This window comes from Lontra canadensis, unplaced genomic scaffold, assembly GCF_010015895.1.
Source record: "Lontra canadensis isolate GAN:19392208 unplaced genomic scaffold, GSC_riverotter_1.0 scaffold181, whole genome shotgun sequence".
Lineage (NCBI taxonomy): Eukaryota > Metazoa > Chordata > Mammalia > Carnivora > Mustelidae > Lontra > Lontra canadensis.
In genome coordinates, this window is record NW_022631175.1 from 1,483,551 (window position 1) to 1,502,819 (window position 19,269).

Consider the following 19,269-nt stretch of genomic DNA (forward strand, 5'->3'; position numbering starts at 1 on the left):
ACCCAAAATGCAAAACCACTTGCCTTAAGTGGAAGGAAAAATCTAAAAGTTGGTTCCTGAAGGGAGAGACAGACACTTGTATCTAAACACATTCCTGCTGCAGGCTCCAGGTCTGAGGCCTGATCTCTGCGTGAGAGGAGCCAGGGTTGGTGGCCAGTTGAGTGTCTGTAGGCCCCTGCTGAGGGTGTCTTTGTAGGGTGCACAGAGAACTACAGGACACTGGTGCAGAGAATGATTTCCTCCTTCTCGGATCCCTGTCTGGGGCCCCCAGTAGCTGCCTTCCACACTGTGGGACCCATGGGGCTTCCTGACCAGCCAGTTATTGGCTCCCAGACACCTGCTGATCCTGGGGTATTCCATGTGTCCCGTGCCACCCCCTGGTCAAGCCAGGTCTCTGAGGATGTATGGGGACCTCATGAGGCACCGGGTTGGGGTGAGGAGACTCTGCCTTTCAGCTGGACCTATGCTCACCCTATGGCAGGAAGCTTCACCCAGCCCTGTGCCCCAGTGTCCAGCAGATGCGCTGCACCCAGGAGGCAGGTGCAGGGTGCGGGGGACAGTGGCTCTGAGTCGACTGGAAGGAGGTGATCCTACAGTGGCTGCATGAAACCCCCACACCCCCAGGGACTGTGGGGCAGATCCAGGAAAGGGCCCTGGGCAGGGTAGCTTCGAGGCCAAGGCTGGATCCCATGGCTATCTGGGCTTCCACTGGCACAGGCCCCTAGCAGAGGGCAGCTGGGGCAAACAAGGATCTGCTCCCCATCACTCCCCTCACCAGTCCAGACCTGTGGACCTTGCTGGCCTCTCTCTCCAGTGTGCCCAGCTTCTGCCCCTGAGTGATCATGGCTGGGGGTGGGGGCTGTCTTCTGCTATTCTCAGCCGTCAAGAACCTGGAGACAGGCAAGTTCATTTTAAATGAAGAAAATGACGTGGATCCCAATTCCAAATCCTTCATTGCTATGGGCGTGGAGTGGGAGTACCGGGATGAGGACGGCCGGGAGACGCTGCAAACCATGGGCCCCCTTCACGGCACCATCACCGTGCTGGTAAGTGGAGGCAGGGATAAGGCCCGCCTGGGATGGAGATGGAGGGGCTTCCTGGGGGCCCTGGACCTCCCTGCATCCTTTGGACCCCTCTTGGAAATCATCCCTGGCTTGCCCTTTGGACCAAGGGTCTCCATCTATCAGACTTGGAGCCCTGAGACATGAGACTCTGGGCTCTGCATTGGGCCCTGGGGTATAGCAGTCCAACCCTCCCCTCGAAGGGCTTCAGTTTCCTCCTCCAAATGACATTCGTGGCCACCTTTTATCATGTCTGCTCATGTCTGCCATCCCATCCAAACCTTGCAATGCCCCAGGAGTGACCGACGGGGTTCAGGAGGTTAGCCTCCCAAACCAGGCTCATACCAGCCTTTGTCCCTAAGCAGGGCTAAGCCCCAAACTCTTCTGTGTCCAAGACCCACTTCTGGTGATGAGAATCCAGAGGGGGCTTGATTTTCTTTTCTTTTCTTTTTTTTCCCCAAGATTTTATTTTTAAGTAATATCTATACCCAATGTGGGGCTTAAACTCATAGCCCCAAGATCAAGAGACACCCATCCCGCTAATGAAGCCATCCAGTGCCCTGGGGACTTGATTTTCTAATTGCTTTTTGGAAGTTAATTTCCGTCACAGAAATAAGATGTTTTATTTGGGAAAAATGTAAAAGACTCTGGATAAGGCTCACGGGCCTTTAGCTCCTCTGTGAGGGTGAGTGCCCGTGGTTGGGTTTGGGCATCTGAGCCCAGGATCCGTGTGTGTCACATGTGTGTGCCCCTCTGCTCAGCTCACCTCACTTGCGGGGACTTCACCCCCGGAAGTGCTCTCAGCAACCTGCCTGTGGTGTGAACAAGTCAGCCGTATAAATTAAGGTGAACTCGAACAGAAACACACATAAAATTTGGTTATGTAATGACAGTGGGTGAAAGTACCCTGACCGGAGGCTGGCAGGACCCTGGCCCCATGCTCCTCCCCCCCAGCTATGGTGCAGGATCAGTGTATCCGAGCTTTCGGACACTTTCTAGAAGATAACCATGGCCCATAAAGGGAACCGGCCATACATGGGCCGGGGAGTGTGTTTCTAAACTGGCCGGTGAGGGCAGGTGGACAGCACAGCGGATGCATTCACGGCCATCTCCGGGCGCAGGTCATCCCACAGGGAGATGCCCGGATCTCGCTGACATACAAGTACATGATCCACGAGGACTCACTCAACGTGGACGGCAACAACGTCCTGGAGGACGACTCCGTGGGCTATGAGTGGGCTCTCAAGAAGTGGACTCCCTGCTCCAAGCCCTGCGGTGGAGGTGAAGGGTCTTCTCAGAGCTGGTGGTGGGGAGGCTCCTGGGAAAAGGGGTTCCTGAGCCCACGGTGCCCTGCTGACTGCCTGGCCTGAGGGACATGCTCAACGTGAGAAGACTGGCCCCAGGGGCAGGAGGCCAAGGCAGCAACCCACCTGGTGGGGGGCAGAGGGTGGGCAGGAAGGGGGTGCTCGGGGCAGCGGGCCGAAGACAGCCAGAAGGGCGTGTGGGGCGTCAGTGTTACATCATGGAGCTGCATCGAGAAGAGAGGGGCTGGCCTGGCAGGGGGCTGGTGTGAGGGTGGCGTGGGTGGATTATGCCTCACGAGGCAGGCCCAGGAAGGACTCAGGTCATGCAGGAAAGGGGCCCCCTCTGTGGAGGTCACTCCCCATGCTCATTCAGCAGGGCCTCCCAACTGTCCTGGGAGGGGCGGGGCTTCCTGCAGAGGTGTCCCACCTGCCCCGGACCTCAAACAGTCCACAGCTGGGTGGGACATACAGACGGGCAGGAGATTTCTGGTCTCCCACACGTGCTCACTGCTCCTGAGGGGCTGGACGAGCTAAGAGGCAAGAGCAGGTGGCCAGGACAGGCTCTGTCAGGGTCCCACACCTAGAGGACTGAGAGAATTTTGCCGAAGAAGAGGAGACTGCCCCCATGGCCCAGGCAGGTGGACAGCTCCCTCTGCAGGGCTCCCACCTGTGCAGATGGCACCCCCAACCCTCCCTTGAGCATGTCCTGCTGACTCTCCCTCCTCTGTATCTCGTGGACCTATCTGCTGTTCCATCTGCCCAGTGCTGGCACCATCCTTGCTCCCCAATTGACCCTTGTGTGTCCACTGTCACCCCTAATGTGACCTCTTATGGGTCCCTTCTTGGCGTCCCTTCCTAGTGCCATAGTTTTAGCAGCTCCCTCCACTCTTTGGATAAAGATGAGATTTTCCTCATGGCCTGTGTGGTCTGGGCAGCTTGCTGACCTCTTCCACTGTATCAGTACCCCTATCCCTTGCCCACCAGGCCCTGGCCACACTGGCCCTAGCTGCTTTTCCTGGATATGCCATATTCCTGCCTCAGGGCCTTTGCACAGGCTGTCTCTTCCCTGGAAGCCACTCTGCTGCCTTACCACTAAACCAGCATCCCTCCATTCTCTGCTTTCTAGGACCTCTCCAGATACCCAGCTTAGATCAGGCTGTCCAGCCACATTGTCTTGCATCTCACCTGGTAGCCTCATTCAGCAGGGCCTCCCAACTGTCCTGGGAGGGGCGGGGCTTCCTGCAGAGGTGTCCCACCTGCCCCGGACCTCAAACAACCACTTGGAGACCTTGGAGTTGTTGACACACTGGGCTTTATAATTCTTGTGAGGTCTGTCCCATGCATTGTAGGATGTTGAGGAGCATCCCCGGCTTCTATGTGCTAGATTGCAAGAGGCACCCCCAACCCTAAGTTGTGACACCTAAGTGTCCCAGATATTGCCCGATGTCAAAAATCGCCCCATTGAGAAGAGCTTTCCTAGACTGTGGTGAGAGGAGCCTTACAGGCCATGTTTCTGTGTTAAGCCATCTCCAGGCTCATCGCAGGGCCTCCACATGGGTTAATTCGAGGTGGAATACCTGGCTGAGCAATGGAGAGGAAATAGAGCCCTCCCTCCTGCCCCAGGAAGCCAGTTTAGAGACCAGGGAACAAGGTGGCCACTCTCTCCTGGCCTCCCACTCGCTGAGCCTGGGGTGCTGGGTGGACATGAGGCTGGACATCTCCAAGGCCCAGCCCTGGCACATTCCCCCCTCCCTCCCCATTAGAGGGCTGGGGAAAAAGGGGCTGAAGCTGCTCATGGAGCTGCTTCTCTATGCCCCCTGGAGGGGCCACACTGCCCCATGAGCCCCCTCAAGCTCTTGTCTTTAGGCTCCCAGTTCACCAAGTATGGCTGCCGCCGGAGGCTGGACCACAAGATGGTACACCGAGGCTTCTGCGACGCCCTCACGAAGCCCAAAGCCATCCGCCGGGCTTGCAACCCACAGGAGTGCTCCCAGCCAGTGTGAGTGCCTGGGGCCGCCTGGCTCCTCCAGCCCTGGTAACTCAGAGAGACAGGCCTGTACATCCCTTCTTCAGAGACCCCAGCCTGGGGTCCCGTGAGACTGGAGAAGGTAGACCCCCAGGGCTCCTGGGGAGGCAGGTGCAGGCTTTAGGCCCTGAGCGGTGCTGGCCGTCACATCCCCTGCCATGTTGGTGGGTTCTTTCTCCCTCAGCACGTGTCATGGGGTCTAAGACCCTCAGGCTGTGCGGTGTACCCCTGCTTTGCACATGCTGCACTGAGACAGTCATGTGTGTCTTAGAGATGATGACATGTGCTAATGCCCAGATGGGGAAACTGAGGCTCAGTGGGGACTGGCCTGCTTCAGGTCCTATGGTAGATATTCCCCAGGCCGCTCACTGAGGCAGCCGCAGCCTTGATCCTCTAGCCCAGGGCTTTGGCAGGGCTGCATTTCCTGGCCCAGGTTCCTTTCGCAGGGCCCTGAGGGGAGAGGGTGGTTGGTACTTAGGCCTGTGGGGGCTGAGTGGGGATAGGTGCTATGGGAGTCCACCCTGCTGCCCTGAAGGGTCTGTGATGTCAGCAACCACGGAGGGCAGAAGGCAGAGCCAGGAGCCTGAGAAGGGACAGATAACCAGGGCTCTCCATGCCCCCACCTGGCCCCAGCAAGGCCCGCAGCAGTGTCACCTGCTAGATCTCAGTCAGAGCCTCTGTCAGGCTCTAGGCTGTCTTCCCAAGAAAGGGGAAGATGCCCCGGGGAGGCAGGCTGCCTTCCCTCTGCACCCCTGGGCCACAGCCCAGCCAGCTCTCAAAGGGGACTGACCTATTGCTCTGCCCCGACAGGTGGGTCACAGGTGAATGGGAGCCTTGCAGTCAGAGCTGCGGGCGGATGGGCACGCAGGCTCGCTCTGTGCGCTGTGTACAGCCCCTGCACAACAACACCACCCGCTCCGTGCACACCAAACATTGCAACGACGCCCGGCCCGAGGGCCGTCGGGCCTGCAACCGTGAGCTCTGCCCCGGGCGATGGCGGGCTGGACCCTGGTCCCAGGTGAGAGGGCCCCCTGGCCTCGCATCCTCAGCCCCCAAACCCAGCTTGGGCGGGACCGAGGGGGTCAGAGCGCGCCACCTGGGTCTGGACGCAGTTCTTGGCCCGGACCACATCCTGTGGGTCACAGGGCATGGTGGAGGCCACACGGTCCATGCTCTGCTGAGAAACTGACTGGAATGGGTCTTTGCACTGCAGGGCAGAGGCTGCCATGTGCTACAGGAGCCCAGAGTCCTGGGAGAACGGGGGCAGAGGGGTGGTCTGGAACACCAGCCAAGCTGGCAGGAGGGAACATGGGGCAGGGAGGACTTGGACCGGGGCTGGAAAGAATAGTGAGGCTGGTCTCAGGGGCTGGAGCAGCAGTCCAGGGCCAGGGCTAAGCTGACATGAGTACTGACACCCAGCTCACAGGCCTGGTGGGTCAGGGTCCTCAAGACCAGCCTCGGGCTCAGTGATTCACCGGAAGGACTCACAGGACTCAGACGTCATCATACCCACAGTTATAGTGCATTTCAACGAAAGCACGGGGTAGAATCAGCAAGAAGGGAAGGTGCGTGGCCAAGCCTGGAGGAAGCCAGGCACAAGCTTCCAGGTGTCCCCTTCTGGCGGGCTCCCAGGGCACACTCGGTTCTCTCAGCAGCAGCGTGGGACGGCGTGCATGAAATGCGGCCAGCCAGGGGAGCCCCATGAGCCTAGGTGTCCAGGGGCTTCCGTGTGTGCCTGACTCTGGTTATCCAAGCTCTAGGCCCCCGGGTCGGGGAGCAAGTGCTCACCGTCAAACACACTGTTGGCACAAACTAATTGGACAGACTGGTGCGATGTGACTCGGGGCCTTGGTATGCAGAAACACTCTCCCCAGACAGAACATCCTACGAGCGTGGTCCCCAGGAGCTTCCCAAATCCTGGTCCTGAAAGCAGGCCTTCTTTGGGGCTCTGTAAAGTTTGAGAAGCCTGGGACTGCCGAGTCCACCATTTCCTGCACCATGTAAGGTGAGGACTGGGGCATTCTCTCAGTGGACCTGGTCTGAGCCGGGACCCGAGCCGGGAGCGTGGGTGTGATGGCTTTGGGCCTGTCCCCATGCAGTGAGGTGGAGGGGGTGCCAGGCTGGAGGGGCCAATGAGGGGGCTGGTGGCAAAGGCCCTTGTGTCCAGGGGTCCTCTGCCACAACCTCCTGGTCTCCATCAGAGCATTCCCAGCAGCCCCTAGCGCACAACAGGCTCTTCGTGTCCTGGGTGGGCTTCCTTCAGCCAGAGAAGGGAGATGCCTGTTGAGAACCTGGAAGTGTCAGGCTCTTACATCTGCTCTAACTCATAGTAACTCACAGAGATAGGCCCATGTGTCCCCGACTTCAGAGACTTAGGAGGTTGGGGCAGCCACTCAAGGCTGGGCAAGGCAACACTGGCCCCTAGCTCATACTCTACCCTCTGCCCCCCACCACCTTCCACGTGTTAGCAGGTCTCATGTGTGGGGAGCCCTTTTGGGCCCGGCCGACCAGGGAGGCAGGCCCTGACTCGTGACTCTCTACCTGCAGTGCTCCGTGACCTGTGGCAATGGCACCCAGGAGCGGCCCGTGCTGTGCCGAACTGCAGACGACAGCTTTGGGGTCTGCCGGGAGGAGCGGCCTGAGACAGCCAGAATCTGCAGGCCGGGCCCCTGTCCCCGTAAGCCTCCTGCTGCCCCCAGCCCCAGCCCCCAGTGTGCAGTGGGCCCGGGTGAGGAGGACTGGTCTGGACTCAGCATCTGTGACCCGGAGGGAGGCACTAGTCAGAAATGGGAAGAACTCAGTCCTGACTGCCGTCCTGGCCACTCCGCAGTGGTTTGAGAGACAGAAGCAGATTCATGGTGACCACGTGACCACCACCTCCTGACCCAGTGGGGCTCTGCCAGATGGGGCACCCAGGTCCATGCAAGAAGGGGGTGCCTGTGTGAGTTGGGGGTACCCATGCAAGGAGGGGGTGCCTAGTGCCCTCTGAGGAGAGCAACCAGAGCACCGTCTGCATGCAGACACTTTTGGTCCTGGAAAAAGCTCAAGATGTGGACCCCACTGTGAATCCCATCTACAAAGGAGGGAATTCAGGGAGGTCAGATGTGCCCACCCAGCCAGGCAGGGGGCTAGAGCCGGGATTCACTTTCTCCCCATGTTGCTGGGGAGCAGGCAGGGTGGGGTGTTGGGTAGTGAGTAGCTGAGACCCAGGAGGCCTGGTGGGAGGTGGGAGAGAGGCAGGAGTTGGGCTTGGCCTGGACTGCCAGGGCCTCTCTGTCCCAAGGGTCCTCAAACGCCACAGGGGGGAGTCAGAGCCCTCCTGCCGATCCTGCATGCCTGGGGTGGTGGGTGCCGGCCCAGTGTGGGGCCTCAGGAGCCACAGCCCCTCCTTTCCCCTCTAGGAAACATCTCCGATCCTTCCAAGAAGAGCTACGTGGTTCAGTGGCTGTCTCGCCCAGACCCCGACTCACCAGTCCAGAAGACCTCGTCAAGTAACCGGCCCGTTTATAACTCTGCCTCTGCCCTCCAGTGCATGCCCTGCGCCCTGTGGAGCTTGCCGTGGGCTCCCCTCCTCTCCTTCTATGGAAAACTTCCCTGACTCTTCCTGAGCGCTCTCTCGGTTCAATCTGATTTCTCCTGGGCCTCTGTGCTAGGCCGTCTCCTTTGGAGCCGCCCTGGCTGCCTGGCTGGGAGGGCTCGCCTCGCCGAGGCATGGCCCCAGGGCACTGGCCTCCTGTAGGGGGCCGGGACCTGGTTGGTGATGGCGTGTAAAGGGGCAAAGATCTGTCTTGGTGCTGGAGGGGCCGGAGGCCAGAGTGCACACGTGACCGCTTGGTGACCACCTCTCGGGGCCACACCCCTCCAAGCTGGAGCTGCAGGTTGGAAGTCAAGGGGGAAACCCACCGGTCCCCTTTCAGACACTGCCCACCAGCGAGGCGTGAGGCCAGAGGGGGTCTGGGGTGCACAGTGTTGTGCCACCGCGCCGGGTGGCCCAGCCCCGAGATTCCATGGGTACGTCGGGGCTCCCCGGCGGTCCCTGCTGTTGCTGCTGCTGCTGACCCTGTGCTCAGTGTGTCCTCCTGACTCGTGCGACTGTGGCCTGCTTCCTGTGGCCTTTGCATCCAACTTCCACAGCCCTTGGCCCCCGTGCCCCGTCCCCTTGGGGGGTTTGGGTCACATGGAGGTGGCAGAGGACTTGTCCCTCCAGTGGGACATGGGGACACACCGCCACTTCACTCTCTGTCCATTAGCTCCAATGGCCTTTTCTCATCGTGTGCACATGACCCCATCCATGGAGGTGAGAGAGTGAGAGATTGAGAGAGAGAGAGAGAGAGAGACTGTCTGATGTGGATGCGGCCACCTACCAGTGTGAACAACTACAGAATTACCTCAATTTTTATTGATTTTTTTTTGCTTAGATAAAACTATGTAGAAAATGCCTTAAAGTTGAAAGGTAACAGAGTTGGCTGCTAAATCCAGCTTCAGAGCGGGGTCGTGATCCCGGTAGGAGGCAGGCAGCGCCAGCCCAGGTGGAGGCCGCCCAGCTCATCCAAGGTTTCTCACAGCTGGGGGCCTGTGCAGGGGGAGCCCTGGGCGTGCTGGCTCCAGCTGGCTCTGCTCTGCTGAGCGGAGACCCGCTCTGAGGCCGTGCAGCCAGTTGGCACTGACTGTTTGCTGAGCCCCCTCCCGGGTGCTGCTTTACACAGAGGGCAGCACACCGGCCCCCGCGGCGTGCCCCGGGCCCCTGCGTCGCACCCCGATCCCCACCCTGCCCCCCCCCCGCTAACCGCACCCCGCCGCCTCCTCCCGGCTCTGACTACTGTTATGTACATACTTGGTGTGTAACGCGTACTAATTCTCACGACTGTTAACTTCCAACTTTGACTAGGCCACGGGAGTGACTCTGCCTCTGGGAAGGTGCGGTACGGTCCTGGGCATCGTGCTGTCTGTCTATATGCACTTTGGTTTATCAGGGATATTTTATTAGTGTTTTGTATGTATCCAATGACGTAATACCTAGGTTCCATTGTCGTCGCTTTTCTGGTTTTTTTATGAGACAACGTTAGTGTGTGCCAAAGTGACTGTGGAAATGACCTTTTCTCCTCACTAACGATGGAAAGACTTCCTGTCATGCATCCCACAAATAAAGTCAATAAAAGTTCCGTGAAACTGGGTGCTCGGGTTTGGCCCGGGCTGGCTCCTTCTCTTCACCTCGCGGCTGGTAGCGCCGCCGAGCTGCTGCGGGGACCCTTCTGTCACATTAGGGGCTGGGCTTCTGCTTCAAATGACTGCCACCCCCGACCCCTGCCCAACGTGGATATCTAGGCCCCTCCCCCACTCTGGGCACTTTTCAAAACGTGACAGCAGCCTGTGGAGACGCTCCACCGTGACTTTGACTTCTGAATCGTTCCTGCTGAACGAGCCCCTCGCGGGACCGTCTGGGTTCTCTTCTCACAAGTGGAGCTTTCACCATCAGGGAGAGGCCCTGGGGGGTGAGTCTTTCCCCCTCTCTGGGATCAGTGGAGTGGGAATGTGGGGTCAGAGGCCTGACGGTGCTGGTCCTGGTCACTGCGCTGTGAGCCACCATCGGGCCACCACCCTGGCTGCTGGCACAGCTGTCAACCTGAGATGATCTGTTCTGGAGGGGAGAGGCGCCCACCTGGTCCAGGTCCAGGGTCCAGGTCAGGACGAGGGCACGGCAGCAGTGGCTGTGGGCACGTGGCCTATGCATTTGCATGAGCGTGTGCTCAGTGGTGCCTGCTTGTGTCTCCTGAGGCCTCATCTCAGAAGCCCTGGGGCCTGCTGTGTTTGCTCACCTCACTGACCAGGACCAGGCGGCGGGCCAGGGGCCAACAGGGCCCTCCAGCCAGTGGGCTTCTCCCTCCTGCCTTTCCTGTGAAGGGGTTCCTGTGCCAGGGAGGAGCATCACAGAGACAGGCTTCAGGGCACAGGGACAGACCCTAGTTGCCAGCCTGGAAGTATGGGGTCACAGAACCCAGTCCAGAGCTCTGGTCATTGGAAGGAGACGCAGGAGACCCAAACAGCTTCCCCTGACAGATCTGCACCCGTGCAGTGTCCCTGCCCAGATGGATCAGAAGGAACCCCTGCAGAAGTGGCTCCTGACACCCCAGGGACAGCTGGGGTGCACCAGGCCACGGCCAGTGGGGGGTCCCACGCTTCCTTATCCTGTCGCCCAGCCTTTGGGTGGTGAAATCCTGCGTGAGGCTCGATTGAGGAAAGAGAGAACCAGGTTCTCCCCCTCCCAGCCTTCCCCAAAGCGGGGGACACAGGGTGGTTTTAGGTGGTGCAATAAACATGACCTGAGCTCCCCTGAGCAGCCCCCCGTTCCCCAGTTCCCTGTCCCCTTCATAGCACCTGGAGAGGAGACCCCACCGGGGTAGGGATGCTGTGATCTCCCTCACGCTAGCTTGCTTCTCTGCAGCTTAGAGCCTTGCAGGCAGGGCGGTCTTCCTGGAGTTGGAGGGATTAAATGGCGACTTAAAACTTGTCTTTGCGTTCCCGGTTAGGGTTGTCTTCATTGACCGCCGCTTCTTTCCCGTGAACTGTGGTAGTGGAAAGTTTTCTTCTAAAATAAACTTTAAGCTTAAAAAGAAAAAAGGAATTCATTTAAAGGAGGAAGTTAGTGGGCCAAACAGAACACGGGCGATATTTGGCTGGAGCCGAGATGGTGGGAAGGGCTCGGGAATGGCTTCAGTTTATGAGAATGGGTTTGGTCTCAGTGGCTTGTTCGCTGGAAGGCAGTAGGTCTTGCTATGTCATTGCTACTGGGAACAGCTGAAGATCAGGTACCAGGAAAATGGGATTTTTCCCTGGGTGCAGGGACCCTCCACCAGCGGCTGCCTCCAGATATGTCATGGGCCCCTTGGTGGTGGAATTCCTGTCCACTCGGAGGGTTCTCTGCTCAGCGATAAGACTTAAAAATACCCAGCCGTTGGTGTCCTTAAGAATGGTTGGGAATAATGATTTTGAAATTGGTCTAGACCAATAATAGCATAGCCAAGCTCTTGGCCCGTAGCTTTCTTAATTACTCATTTATTCATTCATTTATTCATTCTCACTTTTAAGAACGTAAAGCAATGTAGCCACTGATCAAAGGAACCTGGGCCTGGCCCCCCAGCTGTCACCTACCTGTGGCAGGAAGATGGACTCTTTGCCCTGACTCGCCCATGTATTCAGGGACATTTGTCGAGTGCTCTGTGTGTCAGTCTCTGGCCTGGGCACTGGGACACCACCGGGCACCTGACCACAGGTCTGCAAGCTTTCTGTAAAGTGCCAGATGGTAACAGTTAAACCTTCTTTACAAAACCAGGTGGAGGTGCAGACTCGGCCTACAGACACTATCAGCCGACCCCTGCACTCTGCTGACAGGCTGCCTGGTTCCCAGGGTCCCGGCCTGGGGGAAAGAAGTGAGGGAGAAGTTTGCCAACAGTCTTGGTGTTTGTCTGAAGGAGAAGGCACAGGTGATGGGAGGCCGCTGTTGTAGCAGGGGTTCCCTGCAGCACTGCCAGTACAGGCTCCATGCTTGTATTGTTGAGACCTAGGCCTAAGTGGTTTTCACACAGCTCACCTGGTGGCTTCCAAGAAGGGGAGAAGGGCCAGGAACTGGGGAAGGGAGCAGGTGGGGCTCTGAACACCCCCGAGCTTCAAACAGGACCACTCCACCTGGTTTGTAGGTCAGGCAATCTTATCTGGCAATTAAGTGTGCTCTTGCCAGCTGGGACAGAGTGCCGGGAATGGGAGGGCCTCCCATAGGAGGGTAGGCAATGCTTGCCTGAAGACAGGGTTCAGTAAGCCTGGAGAAGGAGATGAGAGCAACTAAAGAAAGACAGAGGAAGTAGGCGTGGTATGTGCAAAGGTCCTGAGGTTAGAGGGAACACAGTATAAGGTGGGGGGGGTCTAAGGCCTGAGTGAACCTAGGGAGTTGAAGGGGATAGGTCCTCACCCCGAAAACGAGATACAACACAGGGACTTCAGTCAAGACAGTGACATGGTCATATCTTCAGTTGAAAAACAGCATTCTGACTGGAGCAGGATAGTGGACAAGAAAGAGAAAGAATTGAGAAAGGCAGGTGGAAAGGAGGCTCTTAGCACGGTGCAGACAAGAAGCAAAGCTGTTTGACCCCACGGAGGGCAAGAGAGGGAAACACAGACATACCAAGAGTGTCTAGCAGAAGATCCTGATGGACTTAGGGGTGAATAAAAGGGGTTGGAGGGTGCCTGGGATTTGGCTTGTGTGCTGGAGAGCCCATTCTCTGAGACAAGTGGTCCAACAGAGACCCTGGGCTTACACCAGACAAGTGGAGTCTCAGGCACATTGGGGGCCACAGGGCTCAGGAGTCTGTCTAGTAGGCAGCTGTCTCTGAGAGGCTGAAGCTCCAGGGGTTGGGGTCAGTGTCTAACCAAGGGGGCCACCAGCCTGGGAAGGCACATTGCAGCCTGAAGCAGTGGGCAGGCAGTGGGCGCCATCAGAACCTCCTGAATGGGAGGAGACCTGCTTGTTGCTGCGAGAAGCTCTGTGGGTGAGCAGAGCTGCAGGCGAGTCTATGGACCACACCCCACATTGACGCGCAGCGTAACTGCATCAGAGGTGGCTTCCAGCCCTGGCTGCCACTTCCTTCCCACCTTAATCCTTCCTTTCAGGAGGAGTGGAGGTTGCAGAGGGAGAGGGAGGGAAAGGTTTGAGGTCCTCGCTGGGACAGCAGAAGGTGGCTGAGCGGAGACACAGTAGGCAGGGGATGCCCAGTGATGCTGGCCATTGGGAACCAGGGGTCCGACATCCCCTGTTGTGCTAGCTCGTGACTTATTCTCTCCTGTCAAGTGAATTCTTGTAAGTCCTCTGTTTTTGTGCCGTGTGTGGGATGAGGTGGGGGGTGCAGGGAGGAGGGTAGCAAACTCAGGAAGAAGACAGTGAAGGAGAGTAAGAACAAGAGGGGGTTGGGTGGGCGGGACTGTCGTTGACCTTGAACCACACAGGTCGGAACTACACCGGCCCATATACACATGGGATTCTTTCAATAAATACAGCGCGGTATTCCCTTACAATCTTCTTAATAGCGTTTTCTCTTCTCTAGCTCACTTTATTATAAGGATACAGTGGATAATACATATGCCATACAAAATCTGCATTAACTGACTGTTTATGCGATTGGTAAAGCTTCCTGGCCAAGGGGGCTATTGGTAGTTAAGTTTGGGAGGAGTCAAAAGTTAGATATGATCAACTGTGCAGGAGGTTGGTACCCCCCCGGCCCCCTGGAGTTCAAGGGTCTGCTTTGATACAGCCGCAAACAGAGCTCGAGCTGGGTCCGGAGGAAGGCAGCTGTGCGGCCAGACACCAGCCTCTCCAGGGAGCCATGCAGGCTATACAGCAGGGGTCCAGCCTCTTGGACCAGAAGGAGAGGGGAGGGAGAGGAGCCTGCTGGAGGGCAGCAGGTTGGGGAGCAGTTTGTGGGGGGCTGGCCAGGAGTTCAGTGTGGCGAGCCCGTGTGAGAGGTCGAGGCAAGGGGAAACAAGCCCAGAGAATTTCGGGTGAGGATGGGAAGGTGCTATGGCGGAACGTGGTGAGGCCACCACCAAAGCTCTGGGATGTGTTCTATCAGGTTCTTGAAATCAGTTCCCTCAGGTTGTTTTGTTATCGATACTGCTTATAGGTTATTAAAGGGCCAAACTGCGTCACAGGATTTCATGGGGGTCACCACTGGGACATCAAATAGGAATCGGACAAAGTCCCATTCTTTAAGACAAGTTGGAAACACTCCGTAAGAACAGACACACCTCATGTCTCGGACTTTGAGAGAGACAGAAAACCCCGGGGGCCTGCCTGGAGGTGGGGAGCATTGCTCACAGCTTGTGTGGCAGCACTGTGCTCCGGGGCTGCTCTGATGTCAGAACCACACAGACTTTCTGCGTGAGCTCGCTTTGCCGCTGTGCCATCTCTGGGCTCTTCCACACGCCTCTTCCTGCTTCCTGGGGGGGAACCAGGTCCCCCCGCTTACCCTGTCCTATGGTTATTTGTGCCACTTTTCTCTTTCAGAGGGCCGCTGCCAAGGTGACAAGTCAATGTTCTGTAGGATGGAAGTCTTGTCTCGCTATTGCTCCATCCCAGGCTACCAAAAGCTGTGCTGCCAGTCTTGTAACCTGCACGACAACCTCACCGAGGTGGACAATGGGGCCGAGCCACCGCCCAGGAAGCTCAACGACATTGAAGAGCTCATGCCCACCCTCCCGGTGCCTACCCTTGTCATGGAGGCGCACCCTGTGCCAGGCACACCCCCACAGGCACCCCTCAATGTCTCCAGCACCAACAGCACCGAGGACCACCCAGACACCAACGCTGTCGACGTGCCCTACAAAATCGGCGGCCTGGACGAGGAGGTCCAGCCGCCCAACCTGATCCCACGACGACCGAGCCCGTACGAGAAGACCAGAAACCAGAGAATCCAAGAGCTCATTGATGAGATGAGGAAGAAAGAGACGCTCGGGAAGTTCTAATAAATGGAAAGATAGCATCCATAGCATTTTTTCCCCTTGCTTATAGATATATTCCATGGGATGGCAAATCGTGGAGTTGAAGGAAAAATTTCTGATTCCAAAAGGGTTTTGAGAAAACAGAGAGGGAGAATGACATAAACATCTATGCCTATGGTCGTGAGCATGTGGCAGCCAGCTTCACACGTGTGTGTCCCCAGCTCCGGCATGTTCTAAGTCCCGTGCTGGGACCAGGTGTGGGAGGGAGAGGAATATAGCAGTTCTACGATCGCCATCAGTGGGGGTGGGGGCAAGAGGCTAAGTCAGAGAGAGGAGACACGTGTCCCCGAGTTCCTGAGCAGTGATAGGGCATCTTCTTTCCTTGGCGGTGACCAACACTTCTGGAGCTGCTGGACATTTCCTATCCATCCCCAGACGGAGGCACGAGCCCCACGGGTACTCCTAGGAGGAACAGTGATTTATCTGCTGATCAACCCGTCATTAAGATGAGCACAATGGGAGGAGGCCGTGAACTTGAATGCCAGTGAGTCCAAGGGCCAGGCAGGAGGTGGGGATGAGCATGGTGGCCCACTGGGGACTGCGACCAACCTGAGAGGTATACCCTGCTAGAGCTGCTTGTGGGCTCCAGCCCTTGCTGCCTCTGGGGGAGCCGGCCCCGAATGCCAGTTCATGTGCTTTCAGTAGTAGTCTAGCTTTGCCTGCGAAATCCTCAATCCTTACACTTCAACTCAGAATATGTCAGGGGGATCTGGAAGGTCTGTTAGTGTCTAGAGCCCCCAGACTGCAAGCCTCTGGTCTCTGGGCCTGGCCGGATACAGCCGCTCGGAGAAAGGACCTCAGAAAAGCCAACTGGCCCATTTGGTGCTCTTGCCCGGTGTTCGACTCAGCCCACACTGATCTGTGAAGCTGTCCGCTCCTTCCCGGGAGGGTACTGGGACTTGATAGATCTAAACAGTGGGCCACGTTTCCTCCACGAGGAGAAGACAGCAGGGTGCACTCCAGGCACTCCCACGCCTCTCTTGTCTCCGCGAACCCTGGCCCACATGCAAGGCCTAAGACTCTCCCAGTCGAGGGGAGGGGGTGCTGCCACCATGGTGGCCATGCTCGGGGTTCTGAGATGGGACTCTATGGGCTCAGGTTGGCTTCTGAAGACCAGCTTTGCTTGTGGGGGTGGCCTTGCCCCGTCTAGCCCTGTGGAACCCCCTTCTGTGCCTTGGAAGTCCCAGCAGGGACCTGTGGAAATCTGACCTCTGATGAGAAGCGCAGGGTGGGAGGTGGGGAGAACCTGCTTTATCTTCGGCCATTCCCAAACTTTTACAACTTCTGTTTTTGGCAGAATGGTGTTTTGTGAGCAAGATGTGAATGAGAGAGAAATGGGAAGGGAGAGGGGGTGGACAGGAAGATGGTGTCTATTTTCACCCCTCCCTGCATGGATATTTTGTGAACATGTAGCCTCAACTTCCCCAAATTATAAGACCCAGGGGCACTTCAGCTCCTTAGCTGGGCCTGGCCTCACACGTGATTCTTAAGTTTTCTGTGTCTAGGAAAGTTCTAGAGCCTTTGTATTCTCACCAGTCATAGGTTTTTAGAGAACTCTTTGTGTTTAGTTCCCATTCTATGGATGGGAACACTGAGGTTCAGGATAATACCATGATGGCTACTTTATACTGAGTCTGAGGTGCTCAGTATGTTTGTCTGATCCATGCATGTGTGTGGGTGTGTGTCTGTGTGTGATCTAGGGGACAAAGTGAGGGTGTAGGAACAGTGAGAACGCTATCTGGGATGATGTTTAACCTCCCCACTGGGTGATAACTAGATGCCTGTCACCCCTGCCTGGCCCACCGGCCTCCCTCCTCTCTGCCACCGTGTCCCACTCACTCATGTCCTGGTGTCTCAAGGGAGCTTGCTGGCTCCTAAGTAGCAAACTGGAGAAAACATTTTTTGGCTATCTCTCATAGTATCACTTCTGTAACAGATGTGATCTACAGCACTTTTGCAATCCTGTCTCTCACTGATCAGGAAATGGATGCCTCGCCTTTCCCCGACTGGTTGAAGCTATGGCTGCTGGTGCTATTCATGGGCTGAAGGACTGGGAAGTTCTTGCTTAGGTCTGTCTTGGGATGCAGAAAGCTCAGGATGGCTGACCCTACCCAGAGAGCATTACTTAGTTTACCCAGCCTGGTAGCCTCAGGATGGGAACACTCCATTCCCAGATTCCGGTGAAGCAGGGCTGCATGCCTTGGGGACTGGAAGGCTTCAGGGAGAGGCCCCAGCTGGGACCCAGGGTTACCTGTCTTCTTCTGGAAGGAAAGAGATTCCCTCTGGGAGCTGTAGTCCAGCATGCCCACTGTCCCATAGGTCATACTTAGTGCCTGGGACCATATACACACACAGTTCTCCAGAACCGGACAGTCCTCCGAGGTCTCTCTATCCAAGGAACACAGGGTTTACCAGACTCTGAGAGACTCCTAATCCCCACTGAGCTCGGAACTGGTGGGAGAGTCAGTTTAGCAACAGTCCTGAACTTCCAGAGCTGGTGTCCGTGTCTGGAGGCCCCTACAGACTGAAGGCCAAGGCGGTTTTCTAGCTGATGTTCTGGAGCACCATTCAGAGACTCAGAGCTCTGTCTGTGGCTCCAGAAAATTGCGTCTGTGGGGAGACTTCTGCTGGGATTGGGGACCTGGCTCTCTGATCTGCTCCTTTTGGAAAACCCATGGAATTTCCCGTATAAGCCTTCTGTTTGTATTTTAAGGTTGTTTGTTTGGCGTCTATAAATGGTGCTCAGTAACACTCCTATGAGATGAAGCCTGAGGACTCTGTTCCGCCAAATGCCAGGCAGCTGCCACAGGAATCATCATGGTGCTGAACTCAAATCACAGCATTTTATCTCACTGATCACAGCCATCGACACATTTGTTTTCTGTATAGAAAAAATTGGCTTCTTGATTTTATAACTTATTAAAGTCAAAATGTCTGTGTTTTTGCATATCATGCCTGTGTTTGTGTGTTACATTGAGTACACTACCCCCTGTCTGCAGCCTGAACTGGGCCAGATGGAAGGATGTGCTGCCTTCACAAGGCCAAGGGGTAGGCATGGGTGGCATCAGGGGGCACCGAGACATGGCTGCTCAAGTCAGGATCCTGGGAAAGACCAGGGGTGCCCAGAAGGACAGGTCCCTCCCCCAGCTCCCCTGTCCTGGAGGTACCACTAAGCCCGTAGCTTCCAAGTAAACCTTTGGTTGCGGGAGAAGATGAAGAATCCCGTGACTCTGACTTCTCTCCTATACGACCCCTGATTATAAGCTCTTCTCTCCTAGAAGTAGGGTTCCCAGAAAAATTGCTAGATGCTGAGTTAAATCTGAATTTCAGAGAAACAACAAATAACGTTTTAGTATAACATTAGGACACACTTGGGGCACCTCAGCTGGTTGAGCATCCAACTCTTGATTTCAACTCAAGTCATGATCTCGAGGTTGTGGGATCGAGCCCTGTGTGGGGCTCTATGCTGGATGTGGAGCCTGCTTGAGGTTCTCTTCCTCTCCCTTTGTTCCTCTCTACCACTCACTCTCACTGTATCTCTTAAAAAATACTGGGGACACACTTATACTCAAACATTATTGTTTCTTTGGAATTCAAATTTAACTGAGAGTCTATGTGTTTATTTGCTAAATGTGGTAAACCGCACCCCCCGCCCCATCAGTATTCCACTTTTAAAGACAAGCCCATTCTCTCTGGCCCTCTTTGATGTTTGCAGGTGTTAGGCGGGAGGGCGGAGGGGAGGGAGGTTGAAAAAGGAGATTTCTCCTAATGCCCCAGCCTCAAAGGAGGCAGACAGACCATGTGTGCACAGCGCTGGGGACAGGGAGGAATCCTGTGAATTTGTCCTGAGGTTGGAGGTGGCTCTGGAAGGTGTAGAATTTCTCATCCTGTTTTTCACTGTAACTTGCGTTGACTCCATTGTTATAGCGCAGTTAGTCCTTTATAGTGAAGGAGAGGAACTTGGGATGGATGTGAGTGTGTGTATTAGGAGTGTGTGGAGGGGGGATGGTGCAGTTGGGTGAGCAGAACTGACTGAATTTGCAAAGGTATAGAAGGAATGGCAGACCATCTGTGCTTTCTGAAGGATGCTGGGTAATGGGTTAGGAGGAGAAAATGATCACATTACATTGGCCACCACTCCCTTCTCCACACACCATGTCAGCCCTTGACTCCCAGGCACTGAGCAGCCATGCATGGTCTTAGTCGATGGCTTACGCCCTACTATGCATCCTTAGCCCAGGGGAACACAATACACTCCCATCAAGAGGCCATGTGGTCAGTCGCCCTGCACTTCATGACCCCACACTGTTTCTTCACTGTCTTGAGTGTAGAT

General features: G+C 56.3%; 1 protein-coding gene across 1 annotated transcript in view; it reads left to right on the plus strand.

Moving 5' to 3' along the window:
- ADAMTS2 (ADAM metallopeptidase with thrombospondin type 1 motif 2) overlaps positions 1–17,888 on the plus strand; it is a 220,089-nt gene extending 202,201 nt beyond the window's left edge. Inside the window, exons 16-22 of the mRNA XM_032846790.1 lie at positions 880–1,046; positions 2,183–2,342; positions 4,232–4,364; positions 5,202–5,409; positions 6,939–7,068; positions 7,793–7,882; positions 14,443–17,888. Coding sequence (XP_032702681.1) covers positions 880–1,046; positions 2,183–2,342; positions 4,232–4,364; positions 5,202–5,409; positions 6,939–7,068; positions 7,793–7,882; positions 14,443–14,900 — 1,346 coding nt within the window. The 3' untranslated portion in view covers positions 14,901–17,888. The remainder of the gene's footprint in view (positions 1–879; positions 1,047–2,182; positions 2,343–4,231; positions 4,365–5,201; positions 5,410–6,938; positions 7,069–7,792; positions 7,883–14,442) is intronic.
- Positions 17,889–19,269: the final 1,381 nt, after the last annotated feature.